This window comes from Littorina saxatilis, linkage group LG8, assembly GCF_037325665.1.
Source record: "Littorina saxatilis isolate snail1 linkage group LG8, US_GU_Lsax_2.0, whole genome shotgun sequence".
NCBI lineage: Eukaryota > Metazoa > Mollusca > Gastropoda > Littorinimorpha > Littorinidae > Littorina > Littorina saxatilis.
In genome coordinates this window covers 1,151,626-1,174,125 of record NC_090252.1, presented here as the reverse complement: position 1 = coordinate 1,174,125, position 22,500 = coordinate 1,151,626, and the positions used below count along the sequence as shown (strand labels likewise).

At 41.0% G+C, this 22,500-nt stretch overlaps 1 protein-coding gene across 2 annotated transcripts in view; it reads right to left on the bottom strand.

Annotated features, from left to right (window-relative positions):
- Nucleotides 1-22,500, bottom strand: part of LOC138972503 (caspase-7-like) — a 114,855-nt gene that overhangs the window by 85,024 nt on the left and 7,331 nt on the right. Inside the window, exons 8-10 of one of the 2 annotated variants that reach the window (XM_070345141.1) lie at nucleotides 16,668-16,709; nucleotides 15,923-15,997; nucleotides 10,523-10,597 (exon numbers count right to left, since the gene is read on the bottom strand). In XM_070345141.1, the coding sequence (XP_070201242.1) occupies nucleotides 10,523-10,597; nucleotides 15,923-15,997; nucleotides 16,668-16,709 (192 nt within the window). The remainder of the gene's footprint in view (nucleotides 1-10,522; nucleotides 10,598-15,922; nucleotides 15,998-16,667; nucleotides 16,710-22,500) is intronic. The other variant, XM_070345140.1, reaches the window with a different exon arrangement.

Here is a 22,500-nt window from a genome sequence, read left to right as displayed (position 1 = left end):
GTGTAGGTTCTACTCCAGGCGGTTTTCTGCCCATCCTACAACCACCCAGAGTCAACCGGATCAAGATTTGGAAGATCCCGTAGAATTGCAATACAGCCCTTTTCAGATGGACGTTCAGCAATGGGCTGATGTGGGCGGTAGTTTTTGATTTATGTGGACTGGTGCTTGGAGGTTCTAGCCAGGTTTCATATCTCTCACGTGATATGTTGTTTGAGATTTTGCACCTGTAGCACTCGCTTACAAACTGCGACATTTGCTGAAAGACTTCACCGATTTTCACGCATGGATCTTCTGCAGAGAAATTAAGCACTCCTACGAACACACTGGTTAATGAACAGCTGTCACCAGATGGCATACGCTTCCATCTAAAATAGCTCTATCGTCTGGTAAACAATCAAATCGGAGAAAACTAGTCTCTCACGATGTTCTTTGATCATCGCCCGCCATTTTGTAATCAATTTACAAGTTTTATCTTCGACAGTGAAACCTGTGCTTTGGAACACCATACGCACTAATCACAAGTCCACGAATAACACAGGTTTCACATCTTCTCAGCCTGGATGTAATTCCATACACACTCATGTGCAAATTGTTTCCATTTAGCAGAATGAAACACGTCAAATGCCTTTGTTTTTTGTCTTGGAAGAGGAGCTCAAGTACGGACACGGACAACACTACAGGCCATACTGTACGTGTCGTCATATTACTCATTACGTTTTCCCGACGTCATGAAGTTATGACGCCATTCTAGCCCTTTTTTCTATGGAATGCCTTTTGTGTCTAAACAAAAAAATCAACATTTGCTAATTTTCCTATAATTAATTTTGTCTCAATTTGCCCAAGGATTTAAAGATGTCATCCTGCGGATTTGTAAACTTCAGGAGTTAAACTACCCAAAACCATTAAAACATTTTCCGAGGTATTTTTCAAGGGGTTATTGCCCTGCCGTAAGGACTATGTGTGTGTGTGTGTGTGTGTGTGTGTGTGTGTGTGTGTGAACTGTGCCCGAAAGTGCTATTATAGCTATCTACACGAGTTAGCAGGCATTCCCCTTGTCTTTTTAATTAAAGCACCATTCCTCTGCTGCGATATCTTATGGACAATTATGGCCACGGTTACCATGGAGACCGGTGAACGTGAACCATGTGGGCGGGGGATTCTCTTCCACACAACATCATACATGTACTGTGTCCTAGCTCTCTTCCACACAACATCATACATGTACTGTGTCCTAGCTCTCTTCCACACAACATCATACATGTACTTTGTCCTAGCTCTCTTCCACACAACATCATACATGTACTGTGTCCTAGCTCTCTTCCACACAACATCATACATGTACTTTGTCCTAGCTCTCTTCCACACAACATCATACATGTACTGTGTCCTAGCTCTCTTCCACACAACATCATACATGTACTGTGTCCTAGCTCTCTTCCACACAACATCATACATGTACTTTGTCCTAGCTCTCTTCCACACAACATCATACATGTACTGTGTCCTAGCTCTCTTCCACACAACATCATACATGTACTGTGTCCTAGCTCTCTTCCACACAACATCATACATGTACTTTGTCCTAGCTCTCTTCCACACAACATCATACATGTACTGTGTCCTAGCTCTCTTCCACACAACATCATACATGTACTGTGTCCTAGCTCTCTTCCACACAACATCATACATGTACTGTGTCCTAGCTCTCTTCCACACAACATCATACATGTACTGTGTCCTAGCTCTCTTCCACACAACATCATACATGTACTGTGTCCTAGCTCTCTTCCACACAACATCATACATGTACTTTGTCCTAGCTCTCTTCCACACAACATCATACATGTACTGTGTCCTAGCTCTCTTCCACACAACATCATACATGTACTGTGTCCTAGCTCTCTTCCACACAACATCATACATGTACTGTGTCCTAGCTCTCTTCCACACAACATCATACATGTACTGTGTCCTAGCTCTCTTCCACACAACATCATACATGTACTTTGTCCTAGCTCTCTTCCACACAACATCATACATGTACTGTGTCCTAGCTCTCTTCCACACAACATCATACATGTACTGTGTCCTAGCTCTCTTCCACACAACATCATACATGTACTGTGTCCTAGCTCTCTTCCACACAACATCATACATGTACTGTGTCCTAGCTCTCTTCCACACAACATCATACATGTACTGTGTCCTAGCTCTCTTCCACACAACATCATACATGTACTGTGTCCTAGCTCTCTTCCACACAACATCATACATGTACTGTGTCCTAGCTCTCTTCCACACAACATCATACATGTACTTTGTCCTAGCTCTCTTCCACACAACATCATACATGTACTGTGTCCTAGCTCTCTTCCACACAACATCATACATGTACTGTGTCCTAGCTCTCTTCCACACAACATCATACATGTACTGTGTCCTAGCTCTCTTCCACACACCATCATACATGTACTTTGTCCTGGCTCTCTTCCACACAACATCATACATGTACTTTGTCCTAGCTTTCTTCCAAACAACATCATACATGTACTTTGTCCTAGCTCTCTTCCACACAACATCATACATGTACTGTGTCCTGGCTCTCTTCCGCACAACATCATACATGTACTTTGTCCTGGCTCTCTTCCACACAACATCATACATGTACTTTGTCCTAGCTCTCTTCCACACAACATCATACATGTACTTTGTCCTAGCTCTCTTCCACACAACATCATACATGTACTTTGTCCTAGCTCTCTTCCACACAACATCATACATGTACTGTGTCCTAGCTCTCTTCCACACAACATCATACATGTACTGTGTCCTAGCTCTCTTCCACACAACATCATACATGTACTTTGTCCTAGCTCTCTTCCACACAACATCATACATGTACTGTGTCCTGGCTCTCTTCCACACAACATCATACATGTACTGTGTCCTAGCTCTCTTCCACACAACATCATGTATTTACTTTGTCCTAGCTCTCTTCCAAATAACATCATACATGTACTTTGTCCTAGCTCTCTTCCACACAACATCATACATGTACTGTGTCCTAGCTCTCTTCCACACAACATCATACATGTACTTTGTCCTAGCTCTCTTCCACACAACATCATACATGTACTTTGTCCTAGCTCTCTTCCACACAACATCATACATGTACTGTGTCCTAGCTCTCTTCCAAACAACATCATACATGTACTTTGTCCTGGCTCTCTTCCACACAACATCATACATGTACTTTGTCCTAGCTTTCTTCCAAACAACATCATACATGTACTTTGTCCTAGCTCTCTTCCACACAACATCATACATGTACTTTGTCCTAGCTCTCTTCCACACAACATCATACATGTACTTTGTCCTAGCTCTCTTCCACACAACATCATACATGTACTTTGTCCTAGCTCTCTTCCACACAACATCATACATGTACTTTGTCCTAGCTCTCTTCCACACAACATCATACATGTACTGTGTCCTAGCTCTCTTCCACACAACATCATACATGTACTTTGTCCTAGCTCTCTTCCACACAACATCATGTATTTACTTTCTCCAACTCTCTTACAATCATGTCTGGCTCGCTCCACATTACATGGGCATCGTCACTGTACTTTTTTGTAGCGTCACTGAATCAAAGCCAGTAGCAATACAAAGTTTGAGAGAAAAATCTCTAAAAACCGGAATTTTTAAAAATCTAGATTATAATCTGTGCAATTTGGCGCATTCTTGGAGTATGTCAAACGTTAACGCCTAGAAGTCTTACAATCATGGAATGAATGTTGAAATGAAACAAATGCTCAGGGATGTTAAGTTTTGTGTGAAACTTAATAATTCTTCAATGTTACTCTTTATACAAACTACTCATTATGTTACTGATTTTGCACACAGACAGTTTTCTTGTTGACCATGTAGTGTAAGGGAAGAAACTGTGCTTGTCTTTTGCCATTGTCATGTCGTGATTATTTCCCTTGGATTATTCCGGGACAAGTCTGGAACGTTTGCAAATTATCTATCGGTGTAACTAAATGTTATAAACCTAATGGTTTGACTTTTGTGCAAATTCAAAAAAAGTTGCCAAATTCGGGGATGGACTCAACAGTACGAGGTTTGACGTTGAGCGGTAGCCACACTAACCCGATGTAAGCCCTCCAGATTGTTACCTTTGGGGTAATTCGAATGACATTGTTTTCCTTCATCAACATAAGACAATCAGTGACTTAGATACGGCAATTACAGGCAGGCTAAGGGCATTTCCCATGGATAAATGCGTTCATGTCATGGATGAATTTTGCGCGACATTGCGCAAGTGTAACTTTACAACGAAGGGGTTACATTTTTCAGTCATTTGAGTTTGTAAAATATCTCCATAGTTGTTGTGCATGCACTTCAGTTCCTCCACGACCGTTCAACAAAGTGTCGAGTCTGTGGGTAAAATGGTACGATATTTACCTTTTCTCCAAAATGTGTACCAAATTACACCTCCCAAATTGTCAACGGATTGCCTTGAACCTAGCTGTGACTGCTTTCTTCGGGACACCGATGATCTAAAGGATAAGGGGGGGGCGGGGGTGTATACTCAGACATTCAGATAACCCGACATGTTAGGGTCTGGCAGGTTTAACTCAGGTAAGTATGGCTGCCGCTCAGTGTCAAACCTCGTTTGGTTGAGTCGATCGCCAAATTTGGAAACCTTTTTTGAAATTGCACAAAAGTCAGACCATTTAATCACTTTGTGGAAGGTCATGCATAGGCTCATATTTATGTCCTCCAAATATAAAATAATTCGGTCAACAGATTTAGAAGTTAGTCGCATTTTTGAGGGTTGCATGTTTTTGGGGGTCACCCTGTATTTCGACCAAGCGACTTTTTAAGTGCACAGACAAATACAAAATACAAAAGAATTATCTCAGAAAATGATCAGCCGCTTGCAAGTGAAGCCACAAGCGATGAAGGCTAATTTATTATAATCAATCGCTTGTGCCCACCACTCAGCTACCTTGATTTGAGTATAGCAGACGTCATCGTCTAAAAATAGAACACCGCAGTGGAGAGATATTTCATTTTTTATTTGTTAATATCTATGAGGCTACATCTTTTGAGCCCGTGGAAGGATGTTTCTGAAACTTGGCACACATGTAGTAGCACAATCCCTTGTTAAGTATGTAAAGCTGCATTCATGTCACATTTGTTGATGAAACATCACGAGCGTTTACACAATTTAAACGCAAAGCTGATACAACGTCCATTCTTAGGTTCTGTTTGCCGAAGTACTGGAACGAATACGGACGAGGGTCTTTGTTAATTATCGTTCAGTAAAAATTGGAGAGGTAGTCATCTTGGTTGGAATTTGTGTCACGAATATATTTTTTTTATTCGACTGCACTGTTACAGCTCTATAGTAACAGCCCTGCCGAAACAGCATTACTGCCGTATGTAGCTAACTTCACGTGAATCTTGAGTTTGTGATGCGTGTGTGTGTGTGTGTGAAATGTTCCCTTTTTCATGTTCATCGTGTGTGGCATTTGTTAAAATCATTTGTTTTGGTATTTGTTATATTCATATTTTTTAAAAATTTGTAACAGTCATCATTTGTAGCAACATGGTGGTTGTGCGGCATGTGAGTGTTGTATAGATTGGTGTCAGCAAATATGTGTTCGTTTGAAGCGAATGTCTTGCATTGCATGGTATCGACTGAGTCAGTAAAATGTCAGATTGAGTCAGTAAAATGTCAGATTGAGTCAGTAAATGTCAGATTGAGTCAGTAAATGTCAGATTGAGTCAGTAAATGTCAGATTGAGTCAGTAAATGTCAGATTGAGTCAGTAAATGTCAGATTGAGTCAGTAAATGTCAGATTGAGTCAGTGAATGTCAGATTGAGTCAGTAAATGTTCTCATGTGTAGCTATCTTTTGCAGTGCGTGTTATCCATTTGAGCAAATGTTGTTGTCTTCTCAGTTGTGTGTGTGCGTGTGTGTGTGTGTGCGTGTGTGTGTGTGTGTGTGTGTGTGTGTGTGTGTGTGTGTGTGTGTGTGTGTGTGCTAGCGTGCGTGTAAGTCGTTTGTGCGTGCGTGGCTGTGTGTGTGTGTGTGTGTGTGTGTGTCTCTCTCTCTCTCTCTCTCTCTCTCTCTCTCTCTCTCTCTCTCTCTCTCTCTCTCTCTCTCTCTCTCTCTCTCTCTCTCTCTCTCTCTCTCTCTCTCTCTAACTCTTTTAGAACTTTAAAGTGTGTGCGCGTGCGTGGGATTGACAGAGATAATAATAACAGCAATAACAGAACGCTCTTCACTGTTTACCAAAGGACAGCAGTAATACAAACGCACTGTACATTGCAACTCATTAACACAAATCAGGCAACTATAAACAGTATCCATCCTAAAGTCTAAACGCACAGCACTCACATGATACAAGCATAAAGAATTACAATTGAATACAGATTTAAACAGGCTTTGGGGTAGACAATACGCAGCGATCAGACATGCATACTGTACTACCCTTCATAAAACATTTTTAGGCAGATGTGTTTGAGTACAAATCTTTGTGATAAGGCCGTTTATTGAAAAACCAGTTAAATGAATGGAAAAACCACTTATTCCCCTACCATAGTCAACACACACATTGATTTTACGTAAGGTAGTGTCCAAACAGTGAAACCTACATCCAGGACACCGCCCCTCCACCCCCCCCCCCCCCCCGACACCCCCCCCCCCCTCCATCAAAATCGCAAAAGCAAGGTTCCTGCGATAAAATCGACAGGCAGGCCTGACAAACTAGCACGCATCATAATGTCAGTCTGGGGACACTGACAGTCGGTCAACTGCAGTTGAACAAAAGAAATGCAGTTCTAGTTATCCAACGAAAACATGCAGTTCACATGAAAAACTATTTGTGTCGGCCGACTGTGTCTCATTTTTGGGGGAGTAGCCGCATTACAGTGATTTACATTTGGCACTAACACTTTCATACATAAATCTCCGTTCCATTAATAGCATCGTGTCTCAAGCATGTCAGCAAGGTTTACAAGAACGGTTTTTACAATTTATCTGAGCATAAAAAGCATGGCCTATCAAACAATCATGAATTTTCTCGAGTTATTACAACACTTTGTCTTCCAAACTCATATCATAGATCACACAAACGGGCAATAATCTGTTGAACACACGTCCGCTCTGCCTCAGAAGGCTAGCCCGTAGCCGGCTATCGTGGTCTGCGCACAGGCAGGTAAAATACAACGCCTCAACAGCTCCCCATCCGATCAAGGAAACCTTATAACATGTCAAGCGGGATACACGGGAAACACGACTCGTCTGAACCCCCCCCCCCCCCCCTCCAGATCACAACAACAACAACAACAGTTTAAAAAAATAAACTGACCCGTTCACCTGTGCCAGGTGAGACCCGTGCGTCTTGCCTCGCAAGCAAAAATACAGCGTACGTTTGCTTCTCGTTAAAAGTTGTAATCTATTTACGAAATTTCACAATGCTTTTTGTCACGGCGTGTGCGCACAGCGTCCCCGCCCTCTCTCGGCCGTTCTTCCTCGCGTTCCGCTGTCATCTGGAAACAACAGAACCAAGCACGTGGTAAATGGCGTGCAGAATTCATCACTGACGTGAACGTTTCCCTTCATGGGAAGTGCCCTGATCGTGCTTATAATAATCCTGTATTGAATTCAATGATTGTCTAATAATGGTGTTTGTTTATTAGTTCCTTCAGATAACCCCAAAGGTCAAAGCCTGGAGACTTACAATCGGGGGATTCTGGCTACCGCTCAATTTCAAATAGTGTACTGTTGACTAAGGCGATCCCCGAATTTGGTTTTTTATTCTAAGTGCACAAAAGACCATTATTTTAACATGCAAACTTGCCTTTTAGTGGACTTGTCTTGCATCAGCTGAATTTAATGCATATCAAATATGAAGGTATTCGGTCAACAGATGTAAAAGTAATTAGGATTTGTGCGTGTTGCAATTTTTGGGGTCATCCTGTACCATTTTGTTTTGTTTGACTGTTGGCACACACATGCACACTCACACAGAGACAAGCACCCACACACACACACACACACACACACCCTGACACACACAAACACACAGACAAGCACACACACACACACACACAAACACACACACACAAATTAAAATTATCAATTCAAGAATAACGAATTATTTAGAAGATAATGATTTATTGATCAAAGAACAAGCAGGATTCAGAAAAGGGTTAAGAACAGATGATCAGATTTTTATACTTAAAAAAATAGTTGATGACATCATAAAAACAAAAAATGGGAGATTATATGCTTGTTTTGTAGATTTTCAAAAGGCATTTGATAATGTGTGGCACGATGCCCTACTACTCAAATTACATAAAATTGGCATAAAAGGTCGATGCTTCAATGTAATAAAAAACATGTATACAAACTCAACAATTTGTACAAAATTGAAAAATGGACTATCACCAAGTATAACAGTAAAAAAAGGAGTTCAGCAGGGTAACACATTAAGCCCCACTCTCTTTAACATTTTTATAAATGACATTACTGAAAATCTTCCTGATTTTGATTCCCCACCCATAGGAAAACAATCAAAAAATAAAATATCGTGTCTTCTATACGCTGATGATCTCGTATTATTGTCCAAAACAAAAGGAGGATTGCAAACTAAACTAGATCATCTAAATAATTATTGTGAAAAATGGGGTTTAAAAATTAATAGACAAAACCAAAGTATTAGTTTTTTGTCGCACAAACACAAACGTAAAGACCCTGTTTAAATGTGGATTGACTTTCATTACAATTGCAGATCAGTATAAATATTTAGGAATAGTATTTAATCAAAATGGTTCTTTACAAAAAGCTCAAGAACATCAATGTAAACAAGCCAATAAAGCAAGCCATTTGCTTAGGAGAATGTTTAGAAAAGAAAATGTTCAAATTGATACTGCTTTACATTTATTTGATTCTTTAGTGAATCCAATCTTGACATATGGATCAAGTATTTGGTTCCCATACAATTATTCCAACAAATCAATCGATAACATCGAGAAGTTTTTTGAATCATGTTTTTCAAGAAATTCTACGAGTGAAGACATCCATATAAAATTGTGTCGTTGTCTGCTAGGTGTACACAGAAAAACCACGTGTATGCCAGTGCTGGCAGAATAAGCTAGATTCCCATTAGCACTAAGAATGTTAACACAAACCATTTCCTATTGGACTCATATTTTACAATCTAAACGAGATTCATTTGTTCATCAAGTATATGATGACATGTTTAATAACCCTAAAGAAGATTCTTGGCTCATATTCATTAAAAGTTCACTTTCAAGACTTGGCTTTAATCATGTTTGGCAAAATCAATCTACTTTTGATACGAGAAAGTTACAATTTGCAATACAAATGAAATTACAAAGTGAATACATACGTTTTTGGAATAAAGCTAAATCAAAAGGAAGTGCAAGATTAAGATTCTATTCAAATATATGTGATACATATGAAATTCAGTCATATCTGACAATGATAGAAAATCGAAATCACAGGACAGCTTTAAGTCGATTAAGAACCAGTAGTCACAATCTAAAAATAGAAACTGGAAGACATCATAACATCCAAAGAGAAAATCGTTTATGTATGGTATGTAACATTGTTGAAGATGAATATCATCTTCTGGATGAATGCGTAAAATTCCTTGAAAGTAGAGAAAAAGTTTAAAAAAGACGTGACTAATATTGATGTAGATTATATTAATTATAAACCAAGTGAAATATTTATGGACAAAGATGTTCAAATATGTCTCGGAAGGTTTGTCGCAGAATGCTTTAGAATTCATAGCAATGTGTCAATAACCTTTTTGGTTTGAGGACAATAAACATTTGTTCTTGTTCTTGTTCTTGTTCTTGTTCACACACACACACACACACACACACACACACTCACACACACACATACACACACAAACACAAACACTGACACATACATGCGCTGAGCTAAAAACAAACATGAGAAAGAAACAGCATACGACTCACGTGAGGACAGGTTGCCCCTGACATGACCTGTTGCCCCTGACATGACCTGTTGCCCCTGACATGACCTGTTGCCCCTGACATGACCTGTTGCCCCTGACATGACCTGTTGCCCCTGACATGACCTGTTGGCCCGGGCAATACGCAGGGTACACGTAGTGACCGCGCATGTCCTGACACACGATATGTTAAACATTACTTGTTTTGCATTACATGAAATATCTCGCCGGCATATTAGTACTTGCCTACATGTCTGAAATCACGCTCATGTATTCCCGTTAACCGGCACACACACACACACACACACACACACACACACACACACACACCCACATACACATACACACACACACACACACACACACACACACACACACACATACATATACACACATACATTATACACACACACTGACACACACAAGCGCGCGGCGTGTTCGTGTTTCAGTTCTAAGCTAAAATAAACCCCACAAAGAAACACCATACGACTCACTTGCAGATAGGTCGCCCCTGACATGACATGTTCTTCCAGGTAAGGCGCAGGGTACACGTAGTGTCCGTACCCGTCCTGACACACAATAACCATGTTGAACATCACTTGTTTTGCATCACATAATACAGGGTGACCCCTCAAAAATGCCACCCCAAAAATTAATCAATAATTCTACATCTGTGAACAAATTGGTTCCTGTTGGGTATATATTAATTTCACCCTATGCATGGCCTTTCCACAGAGAAGTAATTTTCTAGATTAAAATGGTCTGACTGACTTTATGCCATTTCAAAAAAGGTTCCAAATTTGGGGGTCGACTCAACAGTATAAGGTTTGACATCGAGCGGTAGCCATACTTACCTTATTTAAATATTTCAGTCTTTTAACTTTTGAATCATGTGAATGTCTGAGTATTAAAAACAAAACAAACCCCATCACCCCCAAGATAATTGGTGACCTGAAGACTGCAGTTGCTGCTACTAAGGGCAATCCCTAGACATGAAAGTGATGGCGTCATTGACAATTTCGGAGGTGTAATTTGGAGAGTCGAAAAAAGTCGGACCATTTTACCTATAGACTGGATACTTTGTTGAATGGTCGTGACTTGAACACACTGAAGTTCATGCACAACAACTATGAAGATATTCGCTGAACTCAAATGACTGGAAACATGACGCACAATGACAAGAACGCATTCCCCCATGATGCCCAGATCATGTCTGTAATTGCTGTTTTAAAGTCACTGACTGTCTAATGCTGGTGTTAGTATACTAGGTCGTTCGAATAACCACACATGTAACAATCTACTGTAGAGAGAACCGGTGTAACACGAGAAAATTACTCCCACGAGATTTTTACTCCGGAGTAAAAATTTCGTACGAAAAAGTTACTCCCTTTACGAAAAAAGCACTCCCCCATTACACGAGAAAATTACTCCCCAAGACAGGTGAATTCTGAGTAAACATTTCGTACAAAAATGTTATTCCCCTGACGAACAAATAACTAAATAAATTACTTCACCCTACCACGAGCAATTTAACTTCCCATGCCAGGTATACGAATTGTTTACTCCCTTGTCCCCTGTTAGTCTTGGTGGTGGAAGGGGTGGAGGGAGGGTAGCACGACATTCGTGTGCGCGGGATCACATATTGGCATTATCCTTTCGCCCGCATCCCATTTTTGCGTACGAGATTTTTACTGGAAGTAAAATAAATGCGGTGTGCGCGCCTTCGTGAGCGAGGCTGGTACTACATATTGTTCATACGAAATGACAAACACAGGTTACAAGCGATAACGCGCAAAAGTACTGGTTTATTATTTTACATCTGACACTAGGGATCAGTAATGTATATATATCGTTACAGTACCACGTAATGCGGTAAAAAACTTATGAACAGAAAGAAAGAGAGAAAAGAAAACAAGTTATTAGACATGGCAAAAGTATCAAATGCATTAACAAGACACGAGAAGTAAATACAAGAAAAATAAACAATCACAAGACAGGCGAAGACAAACAGACAAGAAAGTTACAAATACCAAACACTCGTTGGTTAGTCCTTCAACAACAATAAAGAGTTACGTTCTGTACGTTCAACAACAATAAAGAATTACGTTCCGTACGTTCAACAATACCATAAGCACTAAGAATACTCAAGAAACTTAGCATACATACGTTTAAAACCAAAATGGCTACTTTCAGAAAAATACAAAACGTTGACTCATCAGGCCAGGAATACAAAGCAAACTGTCATACCAAAAAAGTCTAACGACAACGTTCCTGCGTTAATCAAAGTCACAAACAAGATATTTACTCCTCCACCTTCCCTCAATAACGCCACAAGAAATAAGCCCGTTTACAAAACGATCACCACAGACCGCAAGCTCTTTTACCTAAATCCTTTTAACGTAAGGCTGAAAAAGTCGGAGAAAATGTTTCACTTCGAACTTCGTTAACCACAGAAAACACAAGTTATCATTATAAACATTAGCGACTTTCTAGCGTCTACAAAACATTGCTGTACGTTCACAACACTAGAACAGTTGAACACACAATAAAGAAACACTACAACAAGTCAGACTTTCAACTCACGTTATACATAAACAACTCACAAAGTAATTACAAAATGGCGACCAAAACACAACACAAACAAGTAACAACAAAATTACCTTATGCGCTGTGTGGGTTGACCAGCAGTACCAAAACGTGTTGCCTCACAAACGAAGGGCACAAAACGATTCACACTTGAGAAACAACTGTCTCCAAGAACATTACGTTGACGTTAAAACATAAGAAACACTCCGTTGGTTCACTTGATAACCTTCATACGTTTACATCAAAACCAAACGCTTCCTAAAACCCTCAGATCGACTGACGAGACAGGAGTCAAGCAGCGGTATTTATGGAAACAAAAACCTAACATGGAATAGTTATTCAAAAGTCAAAGGTCACCGGATTGACCAACCAACAACATTCCTAAGACAGAATCGGGTGAAACTACTATTTTACAACCAATCAGTAACCGATCACGCACTCCGTGCATGCCCAAAACTTAAAACGGTATATTTAACAGAAAGAAGACCAAGGAACTAGCTGACATCACAAAGCTAAAAACACGTGAGTCACACGTATTCTAAAACTTGCAACGCAGATTCGCAGGGCTCACCTCAAAATCAAAACACGGAAAAGAGCACGTGAATCTCACGGTGTTCTAGAACTAAACGACGCAGTTTGTGACGCTCCGACCAAAACCAGGTCACAACAACTGAACAAGGAGCACGTGAATTACACGTAAAAATATTAACGCTCCACAAAACGGGTCACAACAAGGTGCCACAATAAAAACACGGTTTACTTCTTTTTACATCGTGCAATGGCTTGAGCAAACGTAATTACAACAAAAAGTAGGTGAATGCATGCCACATCGGCATGCACATGGGGAGTAAAAATTTCGTGGAGGGAGTAATTTTCTCGTGCCTTGGGGAGTTCTTTTCTCGTACGAAAAGTGTACTCTGAGTAAGAATTTCGTACGTAAAAGTGTTACAACATTTTGCATCACTATCAGGTCTTAGAATAAATTATGATAAAACAATTGTAGTTTGGTTAGGACCTTTAAAGTTTTGCAAAAGAAGATTTTTGCCTGATATGAATTTTACCTGGAACCCGGATAATTTTAAAGCACTTGGCGTTATTTTTTCGGTGAATGTATCCGAGGTTGTTTTTCTTAACTATAGAAATAAGTTAAAGGAAATTCAAAAACTTCTGAATTCATGGACCAGAAGGAACCTGACACCTTTTGGTAAAATAACAGTCCTAAAAACCTTGGCTATTTCCAAATTGACACATTTGTTTACTAATTTACCTGATCCAGAGTTAAATAATATGTCTTTCAAATTTCTTTGGGATGGAAAAAGAGATAAAATTAAAAGAACCACGGTCACCCAATCCTATGAAGATGGAGGATTAAAGATGGTTGACGTGAAAAGTTTTCTGTCATCTCTAAAAATTGTTTGGTCAAAAAGAGTTGATGGTCTTACTGGATTAATATCAAGATTATTGTTTAAAGCATGTCCATCTGTTACAACAATTAATATGAGAGGAGAGGAATTTGCAAATGTTTTGATGCAGAGAATGGAAAACCCGTTTTGGACCAATGTTTTTAAACATTATAAGAAACTACATGGAAAATGTGACCCTATAACCTTTAACGATTTTGTATCAGAATGTTTACATTATAATGTTAATATTCGGAGAGATAAAAAGACAGTGTACATTCAAAATTGGATCGACAATGCAATAGCTCACAGAAAGGTTTCTATTTTTGCGAAAAATTGTGGATACGTCATTGTGTACATTTTGTGGTAGAAATGAAGAAACCCTTTTACATATGTTTTGGGAGTGTGATAAAGTGCAGACTTTTTGGATAGAATTTGTAAATTGGCTAAAGGCGAACTGCACCCATTGCGACAATTTAAAACTGTCTAAAGAACTGGTTCTTCTTGGAGTGGCGAACAATGTAGTCACCGATAAAGCTTTTGATGTGTTATTAATCTGTGCCAAACACCATGTATATATTTCCAAAATGAACAAAAAGACCCCTCATTTTCAGACATTTAGTAGAAACTTTAAGCAAAGATTTATTTGTGAAAAGTATAACGCAGTTGTGAATAATACAGTAGATACATTCTAAAAGGATTGGCGCCTGTATATGCACTTTTTGATGTAACCCTTAGGTTTTTTCGTTCTTAAAACCTTTTGATAATGCGACCACCAAACCACTGAACATCCCCCCCTCCCCATTCCATCCTCCCACCCCATGTATGTTGTAATTGTCCAAGTGTGCTTTTCTGTTATATGATTCTGTCCTTTCGGTTAGATGATGTCCTGTAATGTACAGCATATACATGTAAAAAAAAACTGCACAAAAAGAGAATAAAAAAAAATTAAAAAAAAAAGAATTTCGTACGAAATCTTTACTCCGGAGCAAATTTTTCGTGGAGTAAAATTTTCGTGTTACACCGGCACGGTTGGTCTAGTGGTAAGGCGTCCGCCCCGTGATCGGGAGGTCGTGGGTTCGAACCCCGGCCGGTTCATACCTAAGACTTTAAAATTGGCAATCTAGTGGCTGCTCCGCCTGGCGTCTGCATTATGGGGTTAGTGCTAGGACTGGTTGGTCCGGTGTCAGAATAATGTGACTGGGTGAGACATGAAGCCTGTGCTGCGACTTCTGTCTTGTGTGTGGCGCACGTTATATGTCAAAGCAGCACCGCCCTGATATGGCCCTTCGTGGTCGGCTGGGCGTTAAGCAAACAAACAAACAAACTGTAGAGAGCTTAAATCGGGTTAGTTTGGCCACCGCTTAATGTCTAACCTCGTACTGTTGAGTCGATCCCCGAAATTGGAAACTTTTTTTGAAGTGGCACAAAAGGCGGACCATTTACACTACACAATTGACACTTTGCGCAATGGCCATGAATACATACCAGGAAGTTAGTGTACACTAAATATGGATTTATTTGGTAGAAGTTACTTGATACCTGCTACTGACGTTACCGGCATGTTGGTGAGTGGTATTGTATGTCTCGCCGGCAAATTAGTACTTGCATACACGTCTAAAAAGCGTTCTTTCACACACACACACACACACACACACACACACACACACACACACACACACACATACACACACACACACACACACATACACACACACACACACACACACACACACATACACACACATACACACACACACACATACACACACACACACACACACACACACACACACACACACACACGTACACACACCCACACACACACACACACACAAGCGCACGGTGTGTGCGTGTTTAGTTCTGAAATACAAAATAAAATAAAGAAAGAAACAGCATACGACTCACTTGAGGATAGGTCGCTCCTGACATGACCTGTTCCCCTGGGTAGGGTGCAGGGTACACGAGGCGTCCGTACACGTCCTGACACACCAAGGTTTTTTGTGATAAACATCCATGTGATTCATGCCCGCCAAACTCACACACACACACACACACACACACACACACACACACACACACCTCACACACACACACACTCACACACACTCACACACACACACACACACACACACACACACACACACTCACACACACACTCACACAAACACATACGCCCAAACACACACACACACACACACACACACACACACGCACACATACACAAATTTATATATGCACAAGTGTTTCAGTTTTAGAGTTTAGCTTGAAAAAACGAAAAAGCAATACACGACTGACTTTAGCTTGATGTCTCACCTGGTAAGGACCCATTGGATGTGCAGGCCGCCTGGGTGTGTCCTAAAATACAATCATTTTAATGGCGCATTATCATTGCCATTTCTTATTTGTCCAACAAAGTATGCAATGACGAGCACATTTATGAACATACACACACCCACATACACACACACACACACACACACACACACACACACACACACACACACACACACACGCGCAAGCACGCACTCACACACACACACACACACACACACTCACACACACATATTCATTAATGCGCAAGTATTTCAGTTTTAGATCTTAGCTTGAACAACAAAACACAACACACGCTCACTTTAGCATTGTGTCTCACCTGGTATGCTCCCATTGGATGTGCAGGGCGCCTTGGTGCGTCCTGAAACACAGTATTTCAAATGGCGCACTATTATTGACACGCAGGTAAATACAGCGCCCTATACTCATTTGACAGGTATGTATTCACTTTCGTACAGTTGTACCTACCTTCACCGTGCTTCGTGGGTCGTGGACGACCCAGAGCCTCATACTCACAGATTCGACTTTATCTCTGAAACTATTAGTCAATCTGTTTAGCACACAAAAATGCCATCAGAAGGCATTTTTATATAGCAATCTGAAATTTGCTGTGATGATACCTAACACCATGCTGAATATAAAAAATGGTAGCAGCCAATTTTGAACACTCTAAGTTAGACAGGGCTGTGTCCGCAATCTAGGTCAAATAAAATACCCTTAGAATGCTCGTATTTCTAATCAAGAGCACAGGTTATTACTGTTCGTACACGTTTGATGCTAATACAGCTTAACAATGATAAGAGGTAAACATTTACTTCACACAGATAACAAGATTCAAAAATACAATTTTAAGTGTCTGGCCTGACCCCATAAAAATCTACCCCCCCCAAAAAAAAAAAAAAAAAAACCCCACAAACATTTCATGAGTTCAGCTTTCACAAACAAGTTGAGTATGAATTTTCACACTCGTTAAGACAAAATGAAATATTTTATAGCCAGGGGCGGACGAGGGGGGGGGGGGGGGCACGTCCCCCCCCCCCCCCCCGAATAAAAAAAAATTGGAAAGCTGATTTTATGACCATTTCTAAGTTCAAATGGCACCAGATGGCACCATTTTGCTTCTTTGGGCCAAAATTGTTTCCGGGGGGGGCGTGCCCCCGGACCCCCCTAGCAAAGTCAAGCGCCCATCATATTCACTTTCGATTCAAAGTGCGCCCCCCCCCTCCCCCTTACAAAGCAACTGATCCGCCCCTGTATGGCTCTTGCCCAGTCAGATCTCTCTTAACTCTACAAGGACTGAGCATGACGTACATCTGTTTTCACTCACCCAAGTATGCAGTTAATCCTGATGACAATCCCCACCACAGCCACAAAGCGCAGTACACTTCAGATGCACTGATGCACACTTACAGCGGCCTCTGCACACTTTCTTGCAACCACACTTTATGAGTTCGTAGCAGGCATCCTGGGCCTGACACAGTGTCATCCACACAGGCTGCCAGAGCTGGCCTTCCTTTTTCCATCCATACTCAGAAGGAGAAGGAAGCTCCGGAGTTTTTTCAAGGCACTGGCTCCACACGCGTCCTTGAAAAGCTGCTCGGAGGACATGTTGCCTGAGAGCATCAGATGTTGGTGGAATGAACTCGATGGATCTGTTCCGCTGAGAAAAGAGTTTTTCTCGTGCCTCGTTCACTTTCAAACAAGAGCTGCTGCGGTCATACATCAAGACCACAAAACGTTCTATGATTTCAAAGGTTGAAGCAGTCACTTGCTCGCTGCAGGATGCGATCTGAAGAAATGCTTTTGTGACTTCAGGATACACGCTCCACGTCTGCCATCCCTTAGCTTTTCCGTGCCCTGCAAAGAAGGAAACCGTATCACACCCCGTAAGGGCGTGGAATACTGGTAACGACGTGCACTTGTCCGGGCTGACGCAATTTCGTGCGCTGGGATGTTCTTGATGTGCTTCCCAGTTCCAAACGCCACCCACATCTCCTCTGCTTGAAGTTTACGTGCAACGGAGACGGCAAATACGATGACGTCAGTGTCTGCAGTCCTGATGATGATCCTTGTTTGGCCCTGTTTGACACAGTCCGCAGCATGCAGAAAGAGCCTTGTGTCTGATAGATAGATAGATAAGATAGATAGATAATTTATTGCCAAGTGTACAATACATGAATGAACATAAAAAATACACGAGGAAAGCAGCTTGCTGTGTGATAAAAACAAAAATAAATAGCATTCATACATCACTGGCGCATAGCATCATACATACATGGGTAAGACAATTTGGTATCACAGTAACTAATACATACACTATACAGACATGGTGAGAACTATGAAACTCTAAGAGCTATCGGAACCACAATAAAAGTACGCAGAATAAGATAGGATCCCCCCCCCCCCCCACTATCAACTACTGTAAGAACTGAACATGTTCCATACTGATAAAATGTACCTCTAAAACAGCACATAAAAATAAACGCCTCCTCATGCGTGCACGGCTCCAAGCCTTCGGTTGTGTAACTGTTATTAGAGCAAACAACTTTCTCGTTAGAAGTGCTCACAATCAGTTTTCCGGGATCAACCACACATCTCGAAATTTCTTTTGCTAGAAACTGGAAGAGCTCTTCTTTGTTTGCGTTGTTGCTTAGGAAGCCTTTCCAGTTTGTAGGAATTGGTGCTGCACCTGAGACTCTCCTGCGCTGTCCCTGGCCTCTTTTCTGTCTTGTTGCTGTCTTCAGGCTGTCTGCGCGGTAAACATCCCAGACGACATCAACTCGCTGTACACTGCTCAGTTGCTGTAACATGTAAGGCATGAAAACCGTTTCACTGTAGTCGTGAAATGTCCTGCACAGCTTTGGAGACAACATCTGAATAATGAAAGCACCATCAAGGATCTTTGCAGAATGATTAGTGATGTCTTGGCATTGGGTTTCAACGCCCAGAAGTAGCGTGTCGATGTGGACAGGAGTCAGCTCTGCGTCAAGAAGCTCATCAAGAACGTTGAGCTCTTCCTCAGTGGGCATGACGACTTCAGGGATACTTTCTGTGGCATTGTCATACAGCAAGCGGTCATGTTCAGCAGAAGCATACTCCCCGTTTGATGCACAGCGCTCGAGGCAGGCAAGTAAATCAGACTTTTTACCAGACCTCATTTCTGACAGCTTGGCAAGAGAAGGGGGGAAGGGTTGATTTTCATGTCTGAAAAACTCTTCCATGTTTCCTTGTCTTACCTGGCAGGCTATATATAACCTTGAAAACAGAGAACAGTCAGTTAGGTCATTGGAAATACGTATAACCCTATCATAGGAAACTGACAGACCCAGATTGTACAGAATATCAATAATACCATACTTCCTGGTCTCGGCGTGTATTTTCAGTCCGAGTTAAACAGGAAGCGGAGTTTCCTTCTCTTTTGCATGGTTACGACGGGTGTCCTTCAAGGGATCTCTTGGTGCATGTTTTCTGCTGTTAAATACGAGGAGCTGAGAAATGGTAAGCGCTGCCTGTGACTACTTTTGTCCTAATGCAGCCTCCTCTTGTGATGAATTGCTTGTTTTGATGGAGTTTCCTGGCCCATCCAAAATCATACTGACGAGAGCTTTCAACGAAGATGGTGTTGCATTTTCTTGGCAGTTTTCAAGGAAATCCCCATTGAAGTTTTCCTGCTTCGAGAAAATCTCTCTGCGGACAATCTTGGCGGCTTGTGCAAGCAGCAAGGCGTCAGAATCATGATCAACAACCTTGCTCACTGCATATCCCAGGTCACGTTTGAAGACAAGAGTAGCATCTCTTTCGCGACCTGTATTGCATTCTTGAAGCTCAGGGCATGCATCCAGTAGTTTCTGTCTGAGTCTTGTGGTATGCAGACTGCAACTAACTCCAAGCTCCTGTAGTCGAGTATTGTACAGTGTGCAAAGTTTTGACATACGGAACACAGGGGCTATTGTTTCGTCATGTTCAAAACTCTGGATATATGACACCAGCTCAGCAAAAGCAATGCCATGACAAACAGAACTGTTGCTCTGGTCACAGTTCAGTTCCTTTTCGTATTTATTGGCACGATTGTACAGGGAAATCAAACATTTCAGATGATATTGTGAATCTGTAGCAATCATATCTCCAGCAGCAAGCTTTTTAAGCAAGTCCTTGTCTTGAAGAAGGTTTTCTGCATGTCTCACCTTATAGTCCAGTCCAAATGTTGCTGCGCTGTACAACTTGCCAGAGCTCTCATTACAATAGAAACAAATATCTTTGGATGACGCCGGAGTGCCAGCAGATCGTCTTGTTTTGGCTGAGCTGCAGGTGGCTGCTCTGTCCTCTGCCTGCCGTTTCTCAGCTTTCTTTTGAAGTCTTTCCAAACTTCGCTTGCCCATTTTTTCTCTGCAAGACTTATGCCACGATGCACTATTTTTCTGAACAGTCTCTTTAATCCCAGATCCATCATCTAGTTGAAATACCCCCACAGTTACAGGAAGGTCAAAACCGCATGCAAGAAACTGTTGGACATTTTCAGCAAACAAAGTGTATCCTTCGCCACTCCTTGTACCCACTGCTGGGCAGTTCAGATGTTCTGTTGTCTTGTTCTGACAGAAAATGCATCGACTCCAGTCAACAACAGGTGACTGTGAAGTTGAGGGTTCACAAAATGGATCAACATCTTTGTAGTCTTTCGCTATATTTTTCCTGCAGAAAAAAGTTAACGTAACTTAATAGTTTTTCTCAAATATGGTGTAAGCCTTTTCTGAGAGCAAAAGGGTCTTTTAATAAACAAACAAATAAACAAAAATATATATAAAAAAAATATACAAGATTTTTTTTCAAACGCACTCCGTTTATAGAAGACAGAACTGCTCCTAAAAACAGAAAAACAAAAATAAATAAATAAACAATGAAAGACGAACGTTGACACTGAAAGCCGTAGGGTCTGGGAAGCAAAACCAACTGTTTTTTCAGTATAATATGCTATCCTTACCAAAAAAACGAAGCTGTTTTGTGACCTTGCTCTCTTCTCAATATGTCAAAAGTCGCGTACCATACTTTTTCACTCGGCGACCAAAATAATGATTGCATGCACAGACACTTGCACTTTCCTACGCATCATGAAAAAAACCCGCATGCATTTTCAAAGTGAAGTAAAGGTACTCCAATAAAACAAAATTGTAAACAAACGTCACTTACCATATGTGTAGTTTGTCGCAAAAGGATGATGCAGCGATTCAACTGACACGCCGGTTCGGCAGTCCAGCGGTGTACGTGACCGCAAAGCACGCGCTCGAATCGCGACAGAATATCGCTACACTGCTATGTTTTTCCATTCTAACCTTGCTTTGGTAGGAGTCGTGTGTTATCCACACAACAGCTGATGATGAGTGACATTTCCTTACATGAGCGTTGTAATGACGTGTCAAATCATGGAATGCGTCTGCTCTCAAAAACCAAAACATTGGCGGCAGAAAACGGAAGTGGCCCGCCACATTGATGGCCAGCCATCTGTGCCGCAACTTCATCGCGTGTTTTTTAAGGGTGGATTACACCCAAAGTAGGACTCTACAAGGTGGCTGCTACCAGTTTTTATACCAAACTAAGTACACTTTATCGTTTTTTCAAAAAAATACATTGCTATAAAGATTGTCATACTGAATGTAAGGAACAGATTGACTATATTTGGAGGTTTTAATTGAGATTTCATGTAACCTCTAATCACCATACGACCTTACCATGTCCCAACTTTTGCAAGATTATTATTTGTAATTGAAAGATGACGTAATTTGAACTACACAGTCCGGATGATGTGGGTCGTGGACGACCCATATATTCGGATGGCGTGGGTTGTGTACGACCTATACTTTTAACGTTGAATCCTTCTTTGGAAAGTATGGGTCGTACACGACCCACATCATTCGGACTGTGTAGTGAAGGTTAAACAAATACTACAATATCGAATAACATTATTGATCCCCAATGACAGCAGTGTTTTTTGGGTCTTATTTGGTTTTGATCTTGAAAGTAAGAACAGCCAACTAACATTATACATGTCACTCTGTATTTCCAGAATAAATTGCAGTTGTAGACACTGAGCTCAAAGATGCACACACTGACTTGCTGGCCTGTGGTGGAAAATACTATCATTTTATGAATAAATATTT